This window comes from Crinia signifera, chromosome 7, assembly GCF_055691185.1.
Source record: "Crinia signifera chromosome 7, ASM5569118v1, whole genome shotgun sequence".
NCBI lineage: Eukaryota > Metazoa > Chordata > Amphibia > Anura > Myobatrachidae > Crinia > Crinia signifera.
In genome coordinates, this window is record NC_139223.1 from 192700933 (window position 1) to 192723030 (window position 22098).

Sequence of the window (22098 nt, forward strand, 5' to 3'; positions counted from 1 at the left end):
ACTTTCACTAGATGCCGAGAAGGCTTTTGATCTGGTCACATGGGATCACCTATTTTACACTATTGAGAGGTTTGGGCTCCCGGTGGACTGCATCCGTACCATTAAACTACTATATTCAGGATCATCATCCCAAATCCTGATGAATAATTTGTCCAGCCCAAAATCACTGTTCAGAGGAACTAGACAGGGGTGCCCTTTGTCACCTCTACTGTTCGCTCTAGCAGTAGAGCCCCTGGTGATAATCTTGAGAGCCTCGCAGGTCTTTACTGGAATACGAGTGAACACCTCCGAGGTCAAATTAAGCTTATTTGCAGACGATATACTTTTATATCTAATCCTCACGTCTCGATCCCTGCCATACAACAGATTTTGCTGCACTTCTCACATTTTTCAGGTTTTCGGGTAAACTATGATAAATCCTGCCTACTGCCCCTGTCTGCCTCCTCTATATAATATATATCAATTCATCCTCTTTCACTTCGCAGTTTACTGTCTGTTCACACACACTTACATATCTATGAGTCTTGATTCCTAAAAAACTAAATGACCTCTACAATGCAAATATTCCCCCTTCCTATACATCGATTGATAAGCTGTTGACTGGATGGATGGATTTGTCTTTGACGGGCAGAGTGGCAGTGATTAAGGCTATAGCCTTCCCTAAATTATCCTACCTCTTGCAGATGTTGCCACTGCAGCTCCACAATATAGATTTACAAAGATTTAGGTCACTATTTCTTAAATTTACCTGGGCGGGGAAAAAGGCCCGTATACCATACAACTGACTAAAACTCAATAAGACTGATGGGGGATTTGGCATGCCTGACATACAAGCATTCTCTCAAGCAGCGCACTTTAGATATATCATAGACTCGTTTACAATCAGATCAGAATATACCTCCCCTCCCTTGAAAAACAGCTATTCCACCCATACTCCCAAGCTGCCCTCCTACATTCCCCACTTAAACTGATACCTAAACTGATCAGGGAATTTATATTCTATTTACTTACAGGTCTTGGAAACAAATTAATAAGACTTTGCGCAGAAGGTTTTTCTCCTCCTCATTCACCACTCTGTGGGGAAACCCCCAGTTTGTCCCGGGTCTTGAGAACGCAGAGTTCCTTGGCTGGAGAGATAATGGTATCTCTAATGTACGCAAAATATTCAACCCAGGAGGAACAATACTCCCATTCTCCGCACTGGTAGAGAAATTCAATGTGCCCAGTCGCCAATTTTATATGTATCTCCAGTCGGGACACTTCACACAATTACCCCCCATGGAGAAGGTTACGGAGACAGACCCCATAGAAACCTTGTTGAGACCTGAATGTGTTTTGGGATATAGGATTAGATATTTGTACTCGGATCTTATTGCAGCAGGGAAAGAATCTCAACATCAGAAACTCCATACCAGGTGGTTTGCGGATATCCCTGATCTCCCTGCGCCGGCTGGTCTATTAAAAAAAAAATTCCCATTTACCATGAGATACTTGCAGTCGGCTGCTTTACAGGAGACTCACATAAAATTCCTAAATAGGGCATACATAGCGCCAGTGCAGAGGGCACATTTTGTCCTTAGTGACACTGGATCTCGTTACAAATGCCAAAAATCCAATGCCTCCTACTACCATAACTGGGAGTGCAAGAAAATCAGATTCTTTTGGGATAAGTTGATTAATTTTATAAATGGTACTTATGCCCTGAAACTCCAGAAGCACCCGGCTGCATGCCTATTTTTAGATTTTCAAGTGTGGGATCTTGGTCCTAAGAAACCACAGACTTTACCAGTCTTGACCAATATCTTAATTGCCAAAAAGCTAATCTTACACACTGGATACACAGAAGTTCCCCTTCCATCATGAAGTTAAGGAAAGCTGTCTTGAGTACACTATTTTAGGAACGACACGCCTTGAGGGCAGACCTAGAGAAAGGCGCTCCTCGCTTTTATAAAGTTTTATATACCGTCTAATGTGTGGAGTCTTGTTACCTACGCATGATGTAATTGACGGTTTCAGGTCAAAATTGCATTTGTATTGCCACGGTACACAGAAGGAGATATATAAAATGTATTGAAGTAAATGGTTCTTTCTTTTGTCTCCCCCCTCTACCCACCCCCACTCCCCCTTTTTCTTGTTTTATGATTACAAGTGTTATAATGCTTTGTCTGAATGCTACCATATCTGGACACATAGTCCACGGAGAAGTGTCTAGATCTATATTTTTTTATTCGGAATGTTGACGTTGGGTCAGCTACCTTGCTTATTCATAATAACTAGGAAACAGAGTCTAAAAAGAGACACTGGAACATAGAACAGTTAAACTGACATTTATTAGACTTTGAATGTAACAAACTGCTGACAACGGAACTGTGTTGTTCACATAATACATAGTTTGAAATGTCTCTTAATGATGCTTCTCCGTTCGATTTCATCAATAATTTTTCTCCTCACCTATTTTTTGAAATACCTGATTATATGTTCCTGACAATGTATTTTCTGCTCTGTATGTTATGTTTTCCACTGTAAAACACAATAAAATTATTTATTTAAAAAATAAATAAAGGTATGCCAAGATACAACATTATGGTTGTAGTAGACTATTTTCTATATAAAAAATAGTGCCTGACTAGCAGTTACTGTTAATCCAAATCTGTAATGCAACTCTGTACGAACGAACACCACCAGTACACATAAACTGAATAAACAAACTCAATTTGTCCACACCAAAAAAAAAATCACATTTGTCCTCAAAGGAAACACACACACACACACACACGGCCCCTTTCCCAATGCTTCTAAAGAGACCCCTTTCCACAGCAGTTATTATTGTTATTCCCCATAATAGTGCCCTAGTTAATTTTCTAGACCACAGTAGTGCCTTAGTTAATGTTATGCCCGATAGCTCTGCCCTAGTTTATTTTAAGAACCATAGCAAGGTATGATTCATACAATGTTACACTGTAGGGCTGCCAGTGCACATTATGCAACACAGTACCCAATTCACATTAGGACAAATGTATTAAGCCTTAACAAGTGAATAAAGTAGAGGTTGATAAAGTAACAGCCAATCATCTTCTGTCATGCTACAGACAGTTTGAAAAATGACAGGAGTCTATTGGCTGGTCCTTTATCACCCTCTATCACCCTCTATCACTTGTTATCACTTGGCCCACTATGACCTACAGTATCCCCAGTTCCTATTATGCCACAATACAGAGCCTTAATCAATATTATTCCACACTTTAGTGCTTCCACATCATTTTGTGTCGCATTACAGTGCCCTAGATCATATTATGTCACATTTTAATGCCCTCCAGATAATTTCATACTAAATTCTAATGAGAACGGATATATCTAGATATACTGTAGAACCCAATGCAAAAGTGTGTAAGCACCCTTAAGTATCACCCAATGATGGTTTATGTATTTGACACATGCATCTGTGACATGGAAGGTGGCCTGTCTTAGCTCTGGGGGGGTAGATTTATTAAGCTCGGTGAAGTGATAAACTGTCTTTTTTTTTTTTTTTTTTTTTTTTTTTTTTTCATCACCGTCCAATCAGCTGCTACCTGTAAAGCTACAGGCTTGGTTTGAGAAATGGAAGGTAAGAGCTGATTGGCCGGTGATAAAAACCAGACAGTTTATCACTTAACCAAGCTTAATAAATCTACCCCAGGGTCCCATAACAGCTGCAGCTCTGGGACTATAAAGCAGCTGCACCTATGGTAGCTATTCCTTTGTACAGAACACATGTATATGTGAAAGTGGCCCCTCTCCCCTCTGGGCCCCATAGCAGCTGCTCTCCCTGCACCTATGGTAGCTACAACCTTGGTACTAACCAATCAACTTATGTCATGCTGATTGATTCTTTTCAGGCTGTGTTTAAAAAATGTCCATTAGGAGCTGATTGGTGCTTGATCTCTCTCCAAGCTCATCTCTACCAAAGAGCTGTTATTTTGTTGCATAGGTATATATACTGTAGTTTATAAAGTTCTAGCAGTATATAGATATATTGTAAAGAAAAAAGTCTCTATCTGCACACACAATTCACTTTATTTGAATATTTTTGTGCTTTTAATACAGATGGAATCTACACTCTTACCACTGATGATGGGATTTCTTATGAAACCTTCTGTGACATGACCACCGGTGGAGGAGGTTGGACTTTGGTGGCCAGCGTCCATGAAAACTTTTTACTTGGGAAGTGCACTACTGGAGATCGCTGGTCCAGCCAACAGGGGAACAACATAAATAACCTGGAAGGAGACGGCAACTGGGCAAACTATAACACATTTGGGTCACCTGATGGGGCCACCAGTGATGACTACAAGGTAAGAAGGACCATTCGGGTCAGGATTCCTGCTATGTTATATCCCATTCAGCGTCTATTGCGGTAGGTGAGGTTGTTACTCTGTTATCTGGAGGTATAAATGTTTCTCTGACACACGTTACGTATCAATATTATTTCTCTTTTTGCTTGTCTTGATAAAGGGCATTGTAGCCTGAAACGTTATACAATGAAATTTGATTCATTGTCAATTTATTGTAAGCCTACAGAGTGCTGTCCAGCCTACAGCTACTTACTAATATTATTTCTCCTATATGGTCAGAACCCTGGTTATTACGATATATCGGCTAATGATGTGGGGATATGGCATGTTCCAAACAAGACACCACTATCCAAATGGAGGGATTCCGCCATTCTCCGATATCGGACAGATAATGGCTTTTTGCCTGATGAAGGTGGAAACCTCTTTAATCTGTACAAGGTAAAGTATGAATCAGAAGTATATATTTATTTTACAAGACTAATCAGTATAACACTATAGTGACAGATGTACATACGGACAGTATACAGCAGGACAGGCCAACCTGTGGCTCTCCAGATGTTGTGAAACTACAAATCCCAGCATGCCTTGCCACAGTTTTAACACTCCCTTATAGCAAAACTGTGGTAAGGCATGATGGGATTTGTAGTTTGACAACATCTGGAGAGCCACAGGTTGGCCAGGCCTGGTATACAGTATCTCCTTTCTTTAAAAAAAAATGTGATTTCTTTAGGACAGGCCAGGCCAACCTGTGGCATCCAGATGTGGTAAAACTACAAATCCCATCATGCCTTGCTACAGTTTTAGCATTCCCTTATAGTAAAACAATAGCAAGGCATGCTAGAACTTGTAGTTCCACAACAGCTGGAGAGCCACAGGTTGGCCAGACCTGCCTTAGGACATCCAACACTACCATGTTCTACTTTCTGGGTACTTTAAGATGAGGGAACTCTAGGGGACCCATCCTAGACAAGTTTACTTTCCACTTTTGGGGACCCATCATCTAGAAAATCTAGCCATAGTACTGTATATGGAAATAAGTTTAACACTACAGATAAAATTTGAGCACTTGATGGCAAAACCACAGGTATGTCTTGGGCACCTGTGTGATGTATTTGTTTCCAGACACACAGGGGTATGCAAAGAAGTGGCCAAAAAATCGGGCGCACTTTAAATCCAGCCGCTATAGAATAAAACGGTAAAATACACAATATATGTCACTCCAATTAACAATTGCAGCTCTCAATTGGGGACTTCTGTGAACCCCACAGAAACAATCAGAATGCAAATTACCAAAAAGATAATGGGCCAGATTCTCTAAGCTTCAAAAGTGATAAACAGCCAGCCAATCAGCTACTGCCTGCCATGTCACAGACTGTGTTTGAAAAATGTGAGGTACAGTAGGAGCTGATTGGTTGGTTATCACTCTTGAAGCTTAGAGAATCTGGCCCAATAAGAGAGCGCACCAGTATTACTATGATGTCTGTTAATTAATAATCAATTTATTCACAATTAGTGGTCATAGTATTAAACAGTTTAAAACATATATCTTAAACTAGTTAATAGACAGGTCACTAATACCCTTGCAGAGACAATGGTATTTTAGATAAGATCACAGGAGCCTTTTCCATATATTTGCATCTGAAAAATATATTGATTATATCTAGGCTCAGTGATGTAATTTTATTTAGCTATATTTGCCTCAGGTGTAAAGAATTTTATCCCCGGACCCCTCAAGAGTCAATCGGGAAGCAATGCTTCCAATTGAACCTGTGAAAAGAGTGTAATCTCTAATGAGTAGAGGAATGGATTGTATTGTGGTCAGCTGAGAGTGCTTCAGGTGCGGGCGTACTAATTGGGCGATCTGAATGCCTAGCGCATGAACCAGATCTCTCCGAGAACTGAAACTTGCTTATGGACTCAGCAGATTTCTGCTGTGTTGGTTTGCTTGCACTCGGTGTCCGGTCCGAATGCACACCTATCACTGTTCGTGTACGCCCAGATTTACGCACAGTTTTGCCCACTTTGAAACCGTATCCTTGTGTACGCCCATATGATGCCCATGTTACGCCAATATTTTCCGAGGGAGTTCGGTGCACATTTGTAGACGGTATTGGTGAGAACGAGTGCACAGACGCTGCGTTGCACATGCGTATTGCGTTGCCTACGCATGCGCAGATAGCTAAAAAGCGCCCTCCGAAAGTCTGAACGGACCGCACCAATCAGAATAAGGCCCATAGTGATGACCTCACATTATGAACAATTTACTGCGTTTGGCTTTCAAATTTTTTGACCTTTGAGGGATAACATATTCGAAAGTATGGAGGTCATTATGGTTGACTCGCAAAGCTGCAAATTTCGCACCTTTGCAAGCCAACTAAACGCAGCCCGCGTGAACATCCGCCCTACCCTCACAAGTTGAATATCCCAGCACGCATGCGAATAGATGTTTTGCATAGACATCCATTCAGGATGCAGTCATAATCCCGGCGGTCAAAATCCCGACACTGGAATCCCGACCGCCGAAATCCTGGCACTTTGTCCCTCTGTGGGTGTCCACGACACCCATAGATGGAGAATAAATTAGTGTGCTGAGCGTAGCGAGCCCGCAAGGGGGGGGCGATCCACATCCCACCCTTGTCGGGATTCCGACAGCCAGGATTCCGACCGCCGGGATTACATACCAATCCCATCCATTCGCAGCTTGCGTGCGGGGCAGAAATCATTCGAAGGCCGCCGACCATCAAATGATTTCTAAAGCACTTGCAAATCTAAGTCACTCTCTGGTGACTCCGATTTGCGGCACCCTGGTACATGAACAAGGCAGGCAGCTGACATCCGATGGCATCTGCTGCCCGCCCAACACCCGCTACACTGACGAATCACCATTGGAACGCCCAGCGGTTTCATGGCGACGACCAAGAAATGCTGATCGTTCCCATTGACATAACCCATGCCGGCCCCACCACGCCCCTTTCCCGCACTGCTCTGTGCGAACTGGCCAGAGACTATACAAAATTCACAAAGGGAGCCAGCACATTGACATAAATGCTTATGCACATGTGCAGTAGCAAAACATCGATCCCCATACGAAAGCACGAGGAGCGTGAAGACCTTTCTCTCACCCAGTTATGCTCTAGGTTAGGTAAGGAAGATTATTAGCACTGGGGATGAGGTGGATATCACTTTTCAATATTAATAATAGTATTACTAAGTATAGTAAGAGTAAAGCCCCGTACACACGAGGCGATGGGGATTCAAATGACCTTATAATATGAATTACAGGGCCGGATTACGTGGGGTCCAGGTAGCGGGGATCCGTGCAGCACCGCAGCAGGGTCCATGCAGCGCTGGGGAGGCAGCGGGGTCCCTGCGGCGGATGGGTAGTCAGCAACAGGGTCCCTGCAGCTGATGGGAACTAGTAGCGCTACTAGTTCCCATCTGCCGCAGGGACCCCCTGCCCGCCCCGCGCTGCCTGACCCCTCTGCCTGCCACCCACCCTACACTGCCGCAGCAGTGCCGGTGTGGGGGCACTGGATGTGTGGGGGCCTTTGTTGCCCCGTGAATAATCCAGCACTGATGAATTATGTGCATCCCCAACAAGTTATAAGAAATGATAAGAATGCACCTGGTGATTAGAACAGTGCTGTACACATTCCAGAGTATAACGCTACCTTCATTATCTGCTTTCAGAAATACCCACTAATATACAAAACTGGCAGCTGCCCTACAAACAATGGACCCGCACCACCTGTTGTGTATGATTTTGGAGATGCAGAGAAGACAGCTAATTACTACTCACCACGGGGAAGAGGTAAGTGTTTGTCTATGGAATGTATCCTGTATGAAAAAAATAAAAAAAAAAATATATATATATATATATTTCTATTAAACATTTTATGGGGTGCATATATCCTGCCGGAACTATATACCTGATCGGTAGCCCACAGATCTGGATATTGGTAAATCGGGCAGTATCACATCCCCCATAAGGTCATGTAGGGCTGCTCAGGGAGTGCTGGGCACGCGCACATAATGATGATGCCATTCCCCTCCGCCTGATGCTCCGCCCCTCCACACAAGGCCCCACCCGCTTTATGGACACACTGATGGCACGGAAACTCCTGACTTGGAACCTCTGAAAGATGAGATGTATGATCACCATTATATACTATTGTTGTTGTGGTCCTGCATTTGCCGAAGGAGTTTTCATTAAGCATATATATATTTTATTACTATTTGGAACTGTCAGTAAACCTCCCGTGTGTTGTGGCTGTTATGTATGTTACAATGGTATTGTATAAATAATAGTGAGCTGCATTTCTGACACTGTATAATCAAACCTTAAACCCTGTTTTGCAGATGAAATCACTGCTGGTTTTATCCAATTCCGTGTGTTTAACGCTGAGAAAGCAGCGCTGGCGTTATGTGCCGGAGTGAAAGTGACCAATGGTTGTAACTCGGAACATGTAAGTTGCTGCCATTCACCACCTGTGATACTTTCCCAGTTAACCATGTGAATACTGTAAGCTAGGATTTACATTACATAGACCTATGAGTGAATATAACATTATGCTGCTTTCACTCCGCAAAACCTGCTTAGACCAGGTATTTAAAAGTTTTTTTTAAAACGGGTCAGAGCAAGTTTAACCCCTTTCACATCGCATGTAAATACCTGGTCTAAAGCAGGTTTGCGGTGTGAAGGCAGCATCAGCTGGCATTGGCACATGGAAGTGGTTAGTAAATAAAGGTTACTACAGAAGTCAGGCAGCGTTATATAATACATGTCACACCTGGGTATATATATAATCTGGCTCCCCTGCTACTAGAATGGCTCCCGGTGGTCTGAGTGTCAGCTCTGCGGGTCAGCAGACACCCGTAGTCCCAAAGGTCTCTCTCCGATCCAGGTAGAATCGGGGAAGCAGCACAGTAATATCGGCCATCCTCCTATTCCCATCCCCGGTGTCAGCAGCACATGTTTCCTCCGCTGTCTGTCCCCCAGCACTAACAACACGAACCGCGGCAGCCTCTCCTCATGTTTTCCAGCTGGGAAGCGCAGCCTGCGAACATCGTGTGCAACGAGAATGCAGTTTCCGGGGCGGGCAGGAGGGAGGCGTATGGGCTGCTGTAAGGAGGGCTGTGCAATGTCACACACTGCATACCTCGCTGCTTCTGGGCACACATCACAGGTACCCATCCCCCGGTACCTGAGGCAGGGTACACTGAGCATTAGCTGGTCCCCTCTGAGCCAGCGCCGTGCATATTTAATGAGCCGGCCGCTCATTACACATGCGCACATGAAATGAGCGTCCGGATCATTAATATGCATGGCGCTGGGGGCCAATAGTGCTCACTGGGTACCGTTTCAGACCCGTTCAGACAGCAAAAAAAAACGGGTCTGAAACGGGTACGACCCTGCTTTTTTACCGTTTTAAAATAACAGTTATTCTAAAACAGTAAATTCGCTCTGGATCTTTCAGACTGCACATATAACTGTTTTGAAACGGTAAAAAAACTGTAATATACCGGTTAATATGTGCGGTCTTAAAGGGGCATATAGAACCGTAAGGGCCCAGTTCTGAGGTGTATGGTGGAGGATGCCGGTGTGGAGCCAGATCTCTCTTTAGGCCAGATGTATCAAGCTTCAAAAGTGATAAAATGGGAGAGTGATAAACAACCAACCAATCAGCTCCTGTCTGACCATTTTCAAACAGTCTGTGACATGGCAGGTAGAAGCTTATTAGCTAACTGTTTATCACTCTCCATTTTATCACTTTCAAAGCTTGATACATCTGGCCTAATTTTTGTGCAATCAATGAGCATTCCTAGTGGCAGGTGGAGTGTCGTGGGCATGTAGCCAGGCTTCCCTGCCAGTTGAGAATGGATGCCTTTATATGATTTTGGGTCACCCAGTATGAGGTATGTGTAATAGCATTAGGGGCCCTCGGGCAAAGCCGTGCAGTGTGGCCCTTAACTACACAACCTCATCTCTCTGGACACCCCTTACTAATAACGTTGCTTGTGGTGATGTCCAGTTGGTGGACATCATCTGTACATTCAGGGCTTCATTCTGGTACACTCGCAAATGCAAATTCTCTCTCTAATGGACAAAACCATGTGCACTGCAGGTGGGGTAGATGTAACATGTACAGAGAGAGTTAGATTTGGGTGTTATTTTGTTTCTGTGCAGGGTAAATACTGGCTGCATTATTTTTACACTGCGTTATAGATATCAGTTTGAAGTACAAACCCCACCCAAATATAACTCTCTCTGCACATGTTACATCTGCCCCACCTGCAGTGCAGCATGGTTTGGTCCATTAGAGAAATAATTTGTTTTTGCGGGTGAACAAGAATCAGGCCCTCAGTGTGACTATTCCCTCACATGCCACCTGCCCACCAGCTTTTCCCTCGCATGCCACCTGCCCACCAGCTTTTCCCTCGCATGCCACCTGCCCACCAGCTTTTCTCTCACATGCCACCTGCCCACCAGCTTTTCTCTCACATGCCACCTGCCCACCAGCTTTTCTCTCACATGCCACCTGCCCACCAGCTTTTCCCTCACATGCCACCTGCCCACCAGCTTTTCCCTCACATGCCACCTGCCCACCAGCTTTTCCCTCACATGCCACCTGCCCACCAGCTTTTCCCTCACATGCCACCTGCCCACCAGCTTTTCCCTCACATGCCACCTGCCCACCAGCTTTTCCCTCACATGCCACCTGCCCACCAGCTTTTCCCTCACATGCCACCTGCCCACCAGCTTTTCCCTCACATGCCACCTGCCCACCAGCTTTTCCCTCACATGCCACCTGCCCACCAGCTTTTCCCTCACATGCCACCTGCCCACCAGCTTTTCCCTCACATACCACCTGCCCACCAGCTTTTCTCTCACATGCCACCTGCCCCCCAGCTTTTCTCTCACATGCCACCTGCCCCCCAGCTTTTCTCTCACATGCCACCTGCCCCCCAGCTTTTCTCTCACATGCCACCTGCCCACCAGCTTTTCTCTCACATGCCACCTGCCCACCAGCTTTTCCCTCACATGTCACCTGCCCACCAGCTTTTCCCTCACATGCCTGCTGCCCAGTTATTTCCTCACATGCCACCTGCCCACCAGCTTTTCTCTAGCTTGCCTTGTTTTGCCTGCTAGCTTTTCTCTTGCATGCCACCTCACATGCAGCACCCCTACACATTACATTTTCTCCAGCATGCCATTATATGTCCACCATTTTTTTGCCCCTACTTCCTGTCAGTTTTTTCTTCACATGCCCCTCTGTAGAACAGATTTCTTGACCTCACATACAGGATCTGGGGCGGGATGCTTTAACATTTCTCGTCCCCCTCCGCCGGGCTTCGCCTTGTTAATGATCGCATATGCTGTAACACATACGATCATTAACGCAAAGTACAGGTCTTGCGGTCCCTTGCAATGCGGCTCCGGCACTGGACTTCTGGGTCTGAGACCTGGGAGTCCATCTGCGCATGTGCAGAGCGACGGGGATGGTGGGGGGCATGCTGGGAGGGATCTGTGACGGATCCCTCACAACACAGCGCTGCGGTAAGAAGCCCATAGGCTTTTGCTGGTGATTCATTCCGCAGCGCTGACACTGCTGAGGAGAGTGAGAGAATACAGAAATGCAGTAAAAACCCCGATAATGGTTTTTTTACCGGATTTCTGGTTTAGAGCATCCCGTCCCTAGTCACCAAATTTTCTACCCAGATGCTACCACACATACCCTGCTCACAGGTATTTACTGAATGGAATAGCGGAGGAGGAGCACTCAGGGTGCCCTTAGATCCTGCTTAATGCTGCTAGATGGTAGTGCAGCACTTTTTTTTTCTACCTTTAACGTTCTAAATATGAATCTGTGTGTTATGTTACAGTACTGCATTGGTGGAGGTGGCTACATTCCTGAGGCGGACCCCAGGCAGTGCGGAGACTTCACAGCATTTGACTGGGATGGAGTTGGCACGCACACTATATGGAGTAGTAGCAAGGAAATGATTGAGGCTGCCGTACTGATCTTCTACCACTGATCCCACTGACTAACTTTAATATTGGATAAATACAGAAACATTTGTGAACAGAAAGGAAATGATATTTTTTTTATAGAATTACAATAAAATCAGAGCTAGAATTCTATTCCAAACATAGGGATACATTTACTAAGATGGGAATTCTATTGAAGATGGGATGTTGCCTATACCAACCAATCATATTCTACTTTGTTATTACTACTAAAGCTATAATTTAGCACCTTCTAGAATATAAATATATAGCATCTCTTTGGTTGCTATGGGCAACTTCCTATCTTCAATAGAACTCCATTCATAGCAAATTTACCCCGTGGATTTTTGATTAATACCCTAGGCCTGGCCTTAAATGTATGATTAAACATTCTTTGTAAAGTGCAGTTGGCAGTGAACCAATAAATTATAATATGTATAAGGCAAAGACTTTGAATTGCATGTCTTCAGTGTATTCGTGAATCGTCCCCCACCCCATCTTCCCCAGTAAAGTTTACCCTCACTCATCCATCCGCTTTCCGCTGCCAGGTCTACAGGGCCTGCAAATCTACTTGCCTACAACAAAATGGCTCCTCCTGTCTGCTGTAAGGGGGTGGACATTTTGTTAGTGCTACTTTTCATTAGCAGCAGCAGGAGGAGCGCCGGGAGTCGGGACTGCAGGCAAGCAGATCTGCTGGTCCGGCATAAATATTACTGATTTCCTACGGTAAATGTATAATTAACCCTTTGAGTGCCAACGTTGCTGTGAGCGAGCCTCAAAATATCCATAAAAAATGCCAGCGCCGCTCATGACTGTTCTTTGGGTGCAATATATAACTAAACTTCAATGAATTGACTTGGCTGTATTTGTATTTATTTATACTAAAAGAACCGTTGCAATTGAGCAGCGCTGGTATTTCTAGTGGATATTTTGAGGCTCGCTCACAGCAACGTTGGCACTGAAAGGGTTAATTATACATTTACCGTAGGAAATCAGTAATATTTATTTTAGTGTACCAAACTCCCAGTGGATCGTCCCTAAACAAATACAAATCTATAATCTAACGATGTACAATATTATCACGTTATTAGTGAAATTAGTCTTTGTATCATTTTAAGAGGGGACTTCATATGGACAAAAGTATTCGGACGCCTGACCATTACACCAACAAGTACTGTAATGATATTGTATTAAAATGCCCATATATGAAATTGGTTCCCCCTTTTGCAGCTGTGACAGCTTCCACCTCTCTCTGAGTATTTATAATGGGTGCAGTGCACAAAATGGCCCCCGTGGTCCAGGGGGCCCATGTCGCGCACAATGCACCTATTTTTTTTTTTTTCGATACATACCATCTGGAGTCCCGCGTCAGTAGCAGCGATGCTGCAGAAATCCCTAGGACAATTTTCCCGCCATTTTTTTTCCACATGAGCAGTAAGCAAATCCCTGGGATAAGGCCCAGACCCTAATGCCCAGCATCTACAGCGCTGCTGGCTAGAGAGGAGGGGGTCCAGATATAGGGCCAGATGCACTAAACTTCAAAAGTGATAAAATGGAGAGTGATAAACAACCAACCAATCAGCTCCTACCTGACATTCTGTGACATGGAAGTTAGGAGCTGATTGTCTCGTTGCTTATCACTCTCCATTTGATCACTTTTGAAACTCCATTTGATCACTTTTGAAACTTCGTGTTTCTGGCCCGGAGTCTGCACGTGGGCCTCCACTACCCTAACAGGTAGCAGTCTCCCAGCATCCGCAAAACTCAGGGGTAGATTTATGAACTGATGATCAGGGGGATATGTGCTATCCCCGTGCCTAATGGCAGGGGATAGAGCTTCCCCTGATCTGACACCCGCTGAGCGGGTACTTTGGCGGCTGGGTGGGGCAGGAGGCATAGCGCAGCTACGATATTTCGTAGTGCGCTCCTGCCTGATTTATGAACGGTCAGCATCGCTGACCGTTCCGCCGCCTGCAGCTATCGACTTCGACAGCTGCAGGCGGCGATGCCCTATGCCTTCAGCAGGGACAGCGCTGTCCCTGCTGCTGGCTCTGAGCTGTGCTGGGGGTCTCGCGAGAGTAGCGAGATCCCGCGCATGCCCAGTCACCCGGCCTGGGGGGAAGGAGACGGTGCATCAGTATTAAATGATGCGCTGTCTCCCAGGAGGGGACATCGTCGGAGGGGGGAGTTAGCACTCCCCCGCTTCGGCCGGCAAGATGTTGACATATCTTGTCGGTGTCCCCTCCTGCTTCGCCTCGCTAATAAGATGAAGCAGGAACTGTTTTAGCGGCGCGTTTAGCGCTGCTTTAATAAATCTATCCCTCAGCTACCTGACTGGCAAACGGAGAAGAGTGATTTGTCACTCCACAAAACATGTTTCCCCTGCTCCACAGTCCAGCGTCAGTGCACTTTACTCCACTCCATCTGGACTTGGCGATGTGAGGCTTGTATGCAGCTGCTCGGCCATGGGAACCCATTCCATTAAGCTCCCACTGCAGTTTTTGTGCTTACATTAATACTAGTGGAATATCGGAACCCTTCAGCTTTATGAATCAGCACAGAGATGTCCACTTGTACACATCATGTGACTTAGCAGTCATTCATCCCGCTCTGTGATTTTACATGGTCTTCCACTTTTTGGCGGGGAGGTGAAAAAACACTTATTAAAGAATACATTATTTATGTGGTAGACGTCTATACCATATAACATTATTTTTGTGATGAAGTGCATTGTTTTACTTCACTTTCTGTGGCAGTTGTGACAGATTTGAAATCTCCCGTGCTGAATCTCCCATTATGAATCTCTGACACAAATCTCTCTGTATGTGGCTCATTATAGGGTCCTACATACGCAGAGATGTGTGCCAGAGATACATAACGGGAGATTCAGCACAAGAGATTTCACTCTTTCAGAAAATGGGCAGTATTCAACGTGAAAATTCTCCGTGCATGGCGAGAGATTTTTTCTCTCGCCATGCACTCGCCCTGTTCCGGAGGGCTCGCTGCCACTCCTGCTCCCACTATTCAATGTGGTTAAGACTCGCCGCCACTCGCGGCGAGTCTTAACCCCTGCAGCGGACGAGCGTCCGCGGCAGGGAGCCGGGGGACGGTGGCAGCCAGGGAGATTAAAGTCTCCCTGGCTGCCCCAGAACATATGTGGAGGGGAGGTGGGCTCCCCGGGACCCAGTATTCACTGCACCCGATCGTGCATATGTAATGATCGGATGCAGTGAATATATGAATATCTAATGAGCGGCTTGAGAGTTCTGGCCCCCTGCCGGCTGCTCTGTGTATAAAAAATAAAATAAAAAGTGAATATTTTTTTTTTTTATTATTATTAAATATATATTCATGTGCTATAAGCACATTAATAAAAATAACATGCCCCTTCACAGAAAAAAATCCTGATTCTTTGACACCAAAATTAAAAAAAAAAACTTTTAGTTTAAAAGTTCACATTCCAGTTCTCCATGAAAAGATGGAGAATTGCTACACGGAGAGACACGGCGAAAATCACTTAAAAAGACGGCGAAAAGATCACATTGAATAGGGTGGTTCACTTTTGGAGAGCAAAATGCGCCTTCCAACGCGAAAACAGCACAAACTCGCCATAAAACAAGGCAAATTTTTCTCATTGAATACTGGCCAATCTCTGGGCCAAATTCCTGACATATACAATGCTTTGTTGTTCACAACCAAATAATAAAACATAATTAACAAGAACCCATTTCTGATCATAAAATATCTATCTAAAAGGCTAACTCTCCTCACCTCTATAAGGTGAAATACTGCCAGTGGCCACTAGAGGCCACTCAACGGACCCAATTACTCCTTTGTGTGCTAAAAGATTTCATAACAAAAAAAATTAAAGCCATTTTTGCAAGGACACTTTCTAGGACACTTGCTGGATATGGAGAGAGGGAGCTGTGAAGACAGAGATTGGAGGTAGGAGCAGATAGGGTCTGGGGGTAGGGTGGAGCATTTCTGGGATAAAAAAGGTCACAGCTCAAAGTGAAAGTACATTGCATAAACCATCATTTTAATAGGCTTTTAAGTAGTGTATATACATATTGGGGGAAATTTACCAAAATGGATTCTTAAAAAATAGGTGTATTCGTAGGCAGAAATACACCTATTTTTTACACATTTGTATTTTCGGGATTTACAATCCCGAAAATACAACAATTCGTATTCCTAAAGATGGAACATTCGTATTTGTATTTACAAATACGAATGTCTACACCATCGATAGAATACGACAAAGAATGGTGGTTCCTGATTTACTAAGCAGCCGTACTGATAATACGGCTGCTAATTGGTGTAAAACACCCACGCAAATACGACAGACTGCCTGTACGAATTCGTATTAGCGGCCGTATATATGTGCCACTAATACGAATTCCTGCGACATCGGAGGGTTACAAAGCAGTCGTATCTGACTGCTTTGTACAATCCCCTGCGGAACACGACTTTTCATACGACTGAAACAGTCGTATGCAGTCGTAGGGGAAATACCAATACGAAAAACTAGGTTTTTCATATTGGTAAATTTCCCCCATTATGTCTATATATAAAGACAGTTAACAAATCACAAATCATTATGTGGAGGACATTAGTGTGAATGGGATGATACTGAGATTCTGGCACAGAAGACTGACAGCAGGATACCTGTGAGCACAATCCCAACAGAGTGGCGCAGGGGGCAGGGCCACAATGACATGAATTTCCCACCCAGCTTGTATGCAATGACAGGGTGATTGTGGGGAGGTTCAGGCATTTTCAGGAGACTCCCAGCCTTCCCAGGAGAGTAGGCAACTATGTCTTAGTAGTTACTCCCTGGATCATACCAAACTGCCGCCCAGACTGGACGGTCCCGTTAACCTCAACACTGGCTCTATTGGCCTTCTCTGACTGGTGACCACCGACTGCAGGACGCTAGGCTTCGCCTATAACCGCCATGTCTGAAAGGATGAGTTAATCCCGCCCTAGCTCCGGTGCAGCCAGGTGTTAAGGGGAGACAAGCCTGTGGTGACCGCCAGAGATAGGTCCAAGAGGAAATCTGACTAAACTAATAACCCCGATTAAAAAGGATAAATAAACATAGGAGTACCGAAATAATGATAAAGTAAATACAGCGACTCTGTCTCAACCAAAACCAAAGCCAAGCGACCCTGTCGCAACCAAAACCAAGCGACCTTGTCGCACACCGTAAAGTTGTTCCTAGCACAACTTTTAAGGGGTTCAACCCTACACCAACCAAAAGGAGGAATAATGCCCAACCTCCGCTCTGCAACTGACATGCACAAAAGAGCAACCTAACAGCAGCAGGAAGATAGTTGTCCCAAGATGTTTGCAAGTGAAGCAGGCTCATGCAGAAATGTATCAGCAGCACGTCCCAGGAACAATCCTGCATGTGGCACAGGATGATTATGACCGGCATCAGACATCCTGTCCAGCCCCCTTACGAGGAGGATCTGGATTAATGGCAGGGCAGTCAGCTGACCAGCCCCTAATGATGAACATGCCGGCAGCTGGCTGAGCACGAGTAAGGAAGTGTCCTGGCCACTTAGCAACAGCCAGGACAAATTGCTGCGCTGCTCAGCGTCAAACGGTTGCATAGCAACCGGCCGGGAGTTCCTGAGAACTCCCGGAAGCTGCGCGCCGGACTGGTTGCTAAGCAACCCAGGCCTGTCCGGCGACCGGGCGCCGCAAAACTGGACACCAGCCTGCCTGCCCCTCTGCTAGGTGCCGCCTGGGGATCTCCCAAATCAGGTAACGGACGCCGGGGATCCCATGCGGTCACCAGACCTGCGTCAGTCCGTGTACCCACGGGTCCCCGGGTCCTAACAGTCTTATGGTGGATCCCAAAACTTTTTTGGTGCTTGTGTAGTTTCATGGTGGCAGTTACGTAGTTAGTGTAGCGTCCATTTCCGAATCAGCGTAGTTTTCCCGCAGCCAGCGTAGTCAGCATCCCTGTCAGTATCAGCGTCGTTTTCCTGCCCGTTGGCGGCCAGCCGGAGCTTACATAGTTAGTGTAGTCAGTCAGCGCTTATTACATTGTGTGGGAACCATTGACCATTTTAACCTGCCTGACATGACAGGTGTGAATGTGTTCCTGAAACACCCCCACTATCCACGGCAGCCCAAAGCGTGGCGAGTGTAGTAAGTCCCATGAGGGGACACGGTACGCATCCTCCCGACTTGTTCATACCCCCACTATCCACGTCGGCGTGGAGTTGATTTTATAAAGTGTGGTGAGCGCAGTGAGCCCTGTGAGGGGACGCGGAATACACGGCAAGTAATCCGTGTCCGCTCGCCACGCTTTGGGCTCGGTGACTCGCTGTGCTCGCCACACTTTATAAAATCAACTCCACGCCAACGTGGATATATACAAGTTGGGAGGAAGCGTACCGTGTCCCTTCGCAGGGCTCGCTACGCTCGCCATGCTTCGGGCTGGCATGGATAGTGGGGGTTTGAAATGGAGGCATTTGCCAATATGTAACATGGAGCACTATGCGTCCTTTATTGTGCATGAGACGCACTTGTGCACAGCACCCCCCCCCCCCTTTGTGCAGGAGACGCTCGTACAGGGTTGCCGAACCCTGCCGCAATAATTACTGAGACACACAAGAGTCTGAGATGCTCCTGCGTCTCAGACAGATGGCATCCGCCAGCGCAGGGGATCTAGCAGTTACTGGCGCTTTGTGAAAGGCGCTCACTAGGCTTGCCAGGGACTCCGGGGACAGAGCTGCAGCTTCCGGGGACAGTACATGACTACGCCGCCTGACGGGGACACTACGCTGACTACGCAGGGCTGCCACGGAGTCACTATGCTGACTACGCTAGGCAGCTGTTGGGCTACGCTAATAATGTAGCTTAGCCTCCACTGAAAACGTAGCATAGCCTGCCACCGTGAAACTACACAAGTACTCTATTTTTTACTTAAACGATGTAAAGCCGGTATAGACTATTCTGTGTCTAAATATTTCTGTTGGGTTTGGTACCCCATTTTTTCTGAGCGCAGGTGGCTTGTACTGTATATCAATATTTGTGATAGGGAACCTGATTGGTTGCCATGGGCAACTTCTATTAATTTTTAGAAGCTTTAGTAAAATTTACCGCTTAAAGCCCATACACATGTAGTGATTCCATGGCTATTTCTAACTAGCGATCTGACTATATAAGTGATTTTCAACCTTTTTACCTCCCGGCACACCAGACAAGATTCTAAAATTGCCAAGGCACACCGTCAGACCCCCACAGAGAAAAACACATTGGACCCCACAAGGGAGAAAAAAAACCATTGGCTCCCATATGAAAAAAAAAAATCACACTGGTCACAGGGGCAAACGCAGGATTTTCAGAAGGGGGTTTCCAGAGGGGCGGAGCAAAGCACGGAGATGGACACTTAGGCTGGTTTCACACACTCCGGCTCCTGCCGGACGGTGAAATCCCGCACGGCCAGAGAGCCGTGCCGCACACACTAGTTTATCATGGAAGGGATGGCCACAGCCTGGCAGCCATCCCTCCCAGTGGCGGGATCCGGCTGCAGCCGTGCGGCCGGGCCATGGCCGTCCCGTGTGAATGGACACAATAGTGTCCATTCACAACTAATGTGTGCGGCACGGCTCCCTGGCCGTGCGGGATTTCACCGTCCGGCAGGAGCCGCATTGTGTGAAACCAGCCTTAGGTGACCCAGTATATGCCGGGTCAGTTAAAGTATTATAGATAGTTCAAATGTATATAAATAATAATAATAATAAACATATATAGTGGAGTGGGCTTATTATTCATAATTTTCTGGTGGGAAGACAGCTTGCTTGACTGCAGATATCTCCAGTTCCCGAAAATAGATTTCTTAGATTTTAATGGAATTAAAAACTAGAGAATCCCACCTACCAAACGGTATTGGGGACTAGGGGATCAGCGTTCAGGAGGCAGAGCAATCTGCCAACGAGTTTATAAAACTACATAACAGGTGTGTGGAGCTGGAGCAGTAACCAGCTGCTGGAAGGCTGATATCTCTGGTTCTGGGAACAGTAGAGACAAGCTACTAGTGTCCATCAAAGGGGGAGAGTCCCAGCTTTTGGAACATATCCTCAGAAAAACTCTAAGTCAGACAAAACCTGAAATATCTGACTGGGAAAAACAATTAACAGGCTTGGATGGGGACCACTGCTTTGAAGTCTGATATCTCCGGTTCCCAAGGGCCGATTTTTTAAATTATTGTACCCATGGAAAGAGGGGACCCTCAGCTTTCAGTATAGGGCCCTTAGACTCCTGGGGGTTTTCTGGGTACTCAGAAACCCCCCTGCGTGCGCTACTGCCCGCAGGGTAACTCTTCAAGAGAAGGACAACTTAATGAACGCGGAGAACCTTGGCATCGTGTTCGGGCCGACTCTCATGCGCGCCCCAGAGCTGGATGCCATGGCAGCGCTCAATGACATCCGCTATCAGAGGCTAGTGGTGGAAATGCTCATCAAAAACGAAGACATTTTATTTTGAACGAGATATCAAGATAAAAGAAATAAAAAAAACAGTATTTCCGGAGAATGAAGGATTGTTCCGTTGCATAGAAATTAAGGATTGTTTTATTGCATAGAAAGTGATCTGTTACAGCCAACTTTGTCATATTAAAGCGCGGTGGGGCGGCCATTTTGTGGAGTGAGCCAACATTTACGAGAATTAATTATTTCAACTGGAAACATCACTAAAGCATGAAGCAGTTTGTGGAGGCCGCCATTTTCTAGGATAACTCCGTATTTATTTTCTGGCAGCCTGTCTGTTCAATAAAGTAATCTCTGAGGTAGAAGTTGCTTCCCAGAGATTGACATATTCGTGGCCTGGACCAATATCCACGATCATGGAGTCCATTAGAAGCTATCCACATAACTGAGGCTTGAGGGACATTAAAAGCGCATTTTTCTTGTATTCGCAGAACAGAAATGAAGCAAATTTTTAGAATTGTTTTAACTGTGGCAATCAGTGCTATTGTGCAGTAATGTCTGCTCTGCTTTACTGCTCAGTGTTTACAGAGTAACAAGAATTGTAAATGGCTGCATGTACGCCTCCGTTTTTGTCGGAGCTTTCCTTACAGAGATATCCTCTAACTACACGGGTCGTGACTGTAAAGCAGCATGTTTTCCCCCTAGTGCAAGATTATTGTGATCCCGGTTTTTATGTTCCGCATAATCCGATTAGGATAATGAGTTTGTGAAACGGTTGCTCTTTGATGACATTTGCATTACAGTTTTCCTTTGATCATTTTCTATTGTCGTCCACCTTTTTTTGTTTTTTTAATTTTGCAAGTTTTTTTTTTTTAAAACAAGAGCCTGAGTTTTTATAATGTTTACCGACACTTTTGTGTGACGCAGTTCATGCTGCAATGTTCAGTTTTTAAATGTATTTTTGTATTTTTCATCTGGCATGCACCTATTAATTTATTAAACCTAGGTTTTAGAAAACATATTCGTGTCATTTTGTACGTTTTCTCAGTGCCTGAATAATGGAAGATGGGTTGCAGGGCTGTCTTATAAGTTGTAATATATTGTCAAAAACGTAATAGTTAATGGGTATCTGGCACGTTGAAGGTCAAGGCATGTTTGATATGAAGCTTGCCGACTGTGGGGTAGATTTATTTATGTGGCCATACCGTTCCTTGTGTGCCCCCTTTCGCTTCACCACTTTATCGTGGTGAAGCGGCGCCTCTCTTCTCCTGAATTTACTGTGTGTCTTGCATACGTTATGGGAGTGCGTTAT

At 45.4% G+C, this 22098-nt stretch overlaps 1 protein-coding gene across 5 annotated transcripts in view; it reads left to right on the forward strand.

Moving 5' to 3' along the window:
• LOC146021000 (intelectin-1-like) overlaps positions 1-22098 on the forward strand; it is a 268175-nt gene that overhangs the window by 134594 nt on the left and 111483 nt on the right. Inside the window, exons 4-8 of one of the 5 annotated variants that reach the window (XM_083154759.1) lie at positions 4084-4331; positions 4611-4769; positions 8022-8142; positions 8691-8797; positions 12216-12795. The exons of the other annotated variants lie outside the window; for them this stretch is intronic. Of the exons in view, the coding sequence (XP_083010885.1) occupies positions 4084-4331; positions 4611-4769; positions 8022-8142; positions 8691-8797; positions 12216-12368 (788 nt within the window). The 3' untranslated portion in view covers positions 12369-12795. Of the gene's footprint in view, positions 1-4083; positions 4332-4610; positions 4770-8021; positions 8143-8690; positions 8798-12215; positions 12796-22098 lie in introns of those variants that run through there. 5 annotated transcript variants of the gene reach the window in all.